This window comes from Apteryx rowi, unplaced genomic scaffold, assembly GCF_003343035.1.
Source record: "Apteryx rowi isolate R43461 unplaced genomic scaffold, aptRow1 scaffold_168, whole genome shotgun sequence".
Taxonomy (NCBI): Eukaryota; Metazoa; Chordata; class Aves; order Apterygiformes; family Apterygidae; genus Apteryx; species Apteryx rowi.
Window position 1 is genome coordinate 649,486 of NW_020447952.1, and position 2,267 is coordinate 651,752.

General features: G+C 70.4%; 1 protein-coding gene across 1 annotated transcript in view; it reads left to right on the top strand.

Moving 5' to 3' along the window:
* Positions 1-1,638, top strand: part of TRPV4 (transient receptor potential cation channel subfamily V member 4) — a 9,125-nt gene extending 7,487 nt beyond the window's left edge. Inside the window, exon 12 of the mRNA XM_026060274.1 lies at positions 1,554-1,638. Within this exon, the coding sequence (XP_025916059.1) occupies positions 1,554-1,638 (85 nt within the window). The remainder of the gene's footprint in view (positions 1-1,553) is intronic.
* The last annotated feature ends 629 nt before the right edge of the window (positions 1,639-2,267 follow it).

Here is a 2,267-nt window from a genome sequence, read left to right on the forward strand (position 1 = left end):
CTCCGCTCCCCCGGCCGAGCGCAGCCCCCCGCGCCGTGCCGGGACCGGGTGCCGCGGCCGCAGGCAGGCGGGCAGGCAGCGATGCCGCCCCCCAGCACCGCGTGGAGCCCGGCGGTGCTCGCCACACGTTTTTGCACAGGATTTGTACGACTATTTATTTAGGAATAAAGGCTGATCTGCAGCCCCCGTGTCCGCGGCTCATTTGGGCTTGTCACCGCGGGCCGGGCACCGGAGGGAGGCAGGAGCCGGCTCCCTGCATGGGGTGCATGCCCGTGCCATGCCGTGCCATGCTGTGCCATGCTGTGCTGTGCCATGCTGTGCTGTGCCATACCATGCCATGCTGTGCTATACCATGTCATGCTGTACCATGCCATGCTGTGCCATGCAGTGCTGTGCTGTGCCATGCCATGTCATGCCGTGCTGTGTCATGCTGTGCCATGCCATGCCATGCCATGCCTTGCCTTGCCATGCTGTGTCATGCTGTGCCGTGCCATGTTATGCCATGCCGTGCCATGCCTTGCCAGGCCATGGCTCCAGCGTGGCGAAGCCCAGCGCCCACCTGGAGCAGGCTGAGGGCCGCCGGGGCCGGGGCACGCCGTGCCTCCGAGCCGCGCAGGGCCGCACCGTGCAGCGCCCGGCATGGCCCCGGCCCTGGCGCGTTGCCGGCAGGGTGCAGCGGCCGGCGCAGGTCTGGTGCAAGCCGGTGGCGCCGGGCAGCAGTGCACGAGCGCGGCGCGGGGGCTGCGGCGGTGCCGCGCTGCGGTGTCGCCGGGATCCCGCTCCACTGGAGGGCACCACACACCGTGCAATGCCCGGATCCGGCTCTGCCAGGCAGGAAGGCGAGTGCTGGGTCCCTGCCCATAACGGAGCCGGGATAACAGGGCCGGGATAACAGGGCCACCCCCGGGCACTGCTCCGGCTCCCATCGCCGCGATGCTCCGGCTTTGCCGGGGTCGTGCTGCATCGCCAGCAGCATGCCGTCCCGCTGAGCCCGGTGCCTGCACGGCCCGCCGTGCCGGGGAGCTCGTGCAGCCCCACTGCTGGGCTGGCRGAGAGCCCAGCAGTGCAACGAGTACTGCGTGGCCTCAGCATGGCGGGAGGCCGGGAGCTGGCATCCCGCTCGCCCCGGGGCTGCTGCAGCCGGCTAGCGGGGCTCTGCCCGCCTGCTCCGCTCAGCTGTCGGCGCAGCAGCACGGGGCTTTGCGGAGCCGGCCGGCCGTGCTGGAGTGACGGATGCAGGTGGCACCAGGCGCTTCTCGGGAGCGCATCCTCGGGGAAAGCACGGGGCTGATGCCCAGCCCAGGCCTGGGACCGGAGGCGGCGCTGAGCACACAGCGCAGGTCCCGGGCCCATCGCAGGGTGAGCTGCGTTGGCTCTGTGCCGGGACCTGCCGACGCTCGGGAGCTTTCTCTGTGTCCCCCTGCCCAGCAAGGTCCTGGAGCATCCGCGGGGATGGAGGTGCCATGCTGCATGGCCTGGGCATTGCTGCGGAGAGGTGCAAATGCCCTTTTTTGCCCTGTTTTGCCCTTTTTTTGCCCCTTCTGGGGGCACAGCAGTAGCCGGGAGGGCAAAGCAGCCCTGCAGGTAACGGCTGCGGGGTGCAAAGGCAGCCRGGTGCGGGTGAGCCTGGCGCGGTAAATACCACCAGGCAAAGCCGGCTGCCCTGCGCTGCCCCGCACCGGGGAGGCTCAATTACCGCCGGGATCGGAACGGCATTTTGTCATGCTGTGGCATGACATGCTCCGGCGGCACRGCGGAAATCGCGGTGCTGGTGGCCAGGAGCGTGGCCGGCTGTGCCGGCTCCCAGCCGAGGAGGTGCAAGGAGCTGGCGCGTGGGGAGCAGCGGGGCCGGGACGCAGCCTCAGGCGACACGTCGGCGTGGGACCGTGCCGGCTGCTGCGCTGGCGGAGCGGCGTGATGGATCGCCTGGYGCCGTGCCCGCTCGTAGGTGCGCTCACGTCCTTGAAACAGCCGGGCACGCTGCAGCACACCGGCCCCCGGCCGCGGCAGTGCCACCGGCGCAGACAGCGCTGGAGCCTCCGGTGCCGCTCCGGGGACCATCCTGCTCCCGGGGTGCGAGCTCCTCGCCCCCACCACCGGTGCACTCCTCATACCCGCTGTGCGGGGCTGTGTGCTGTGCACGGCCACGGTGCATGGCTGCAGCAGTGCGGGGCTGCCACGCATGGCCCAAGGGCGAGCAGAGCAGCCTCGCTGTTCACTGCCTGCGGCCATCAGCAGCACCTGCAGCGAGATGCGCGTGGCCCTGG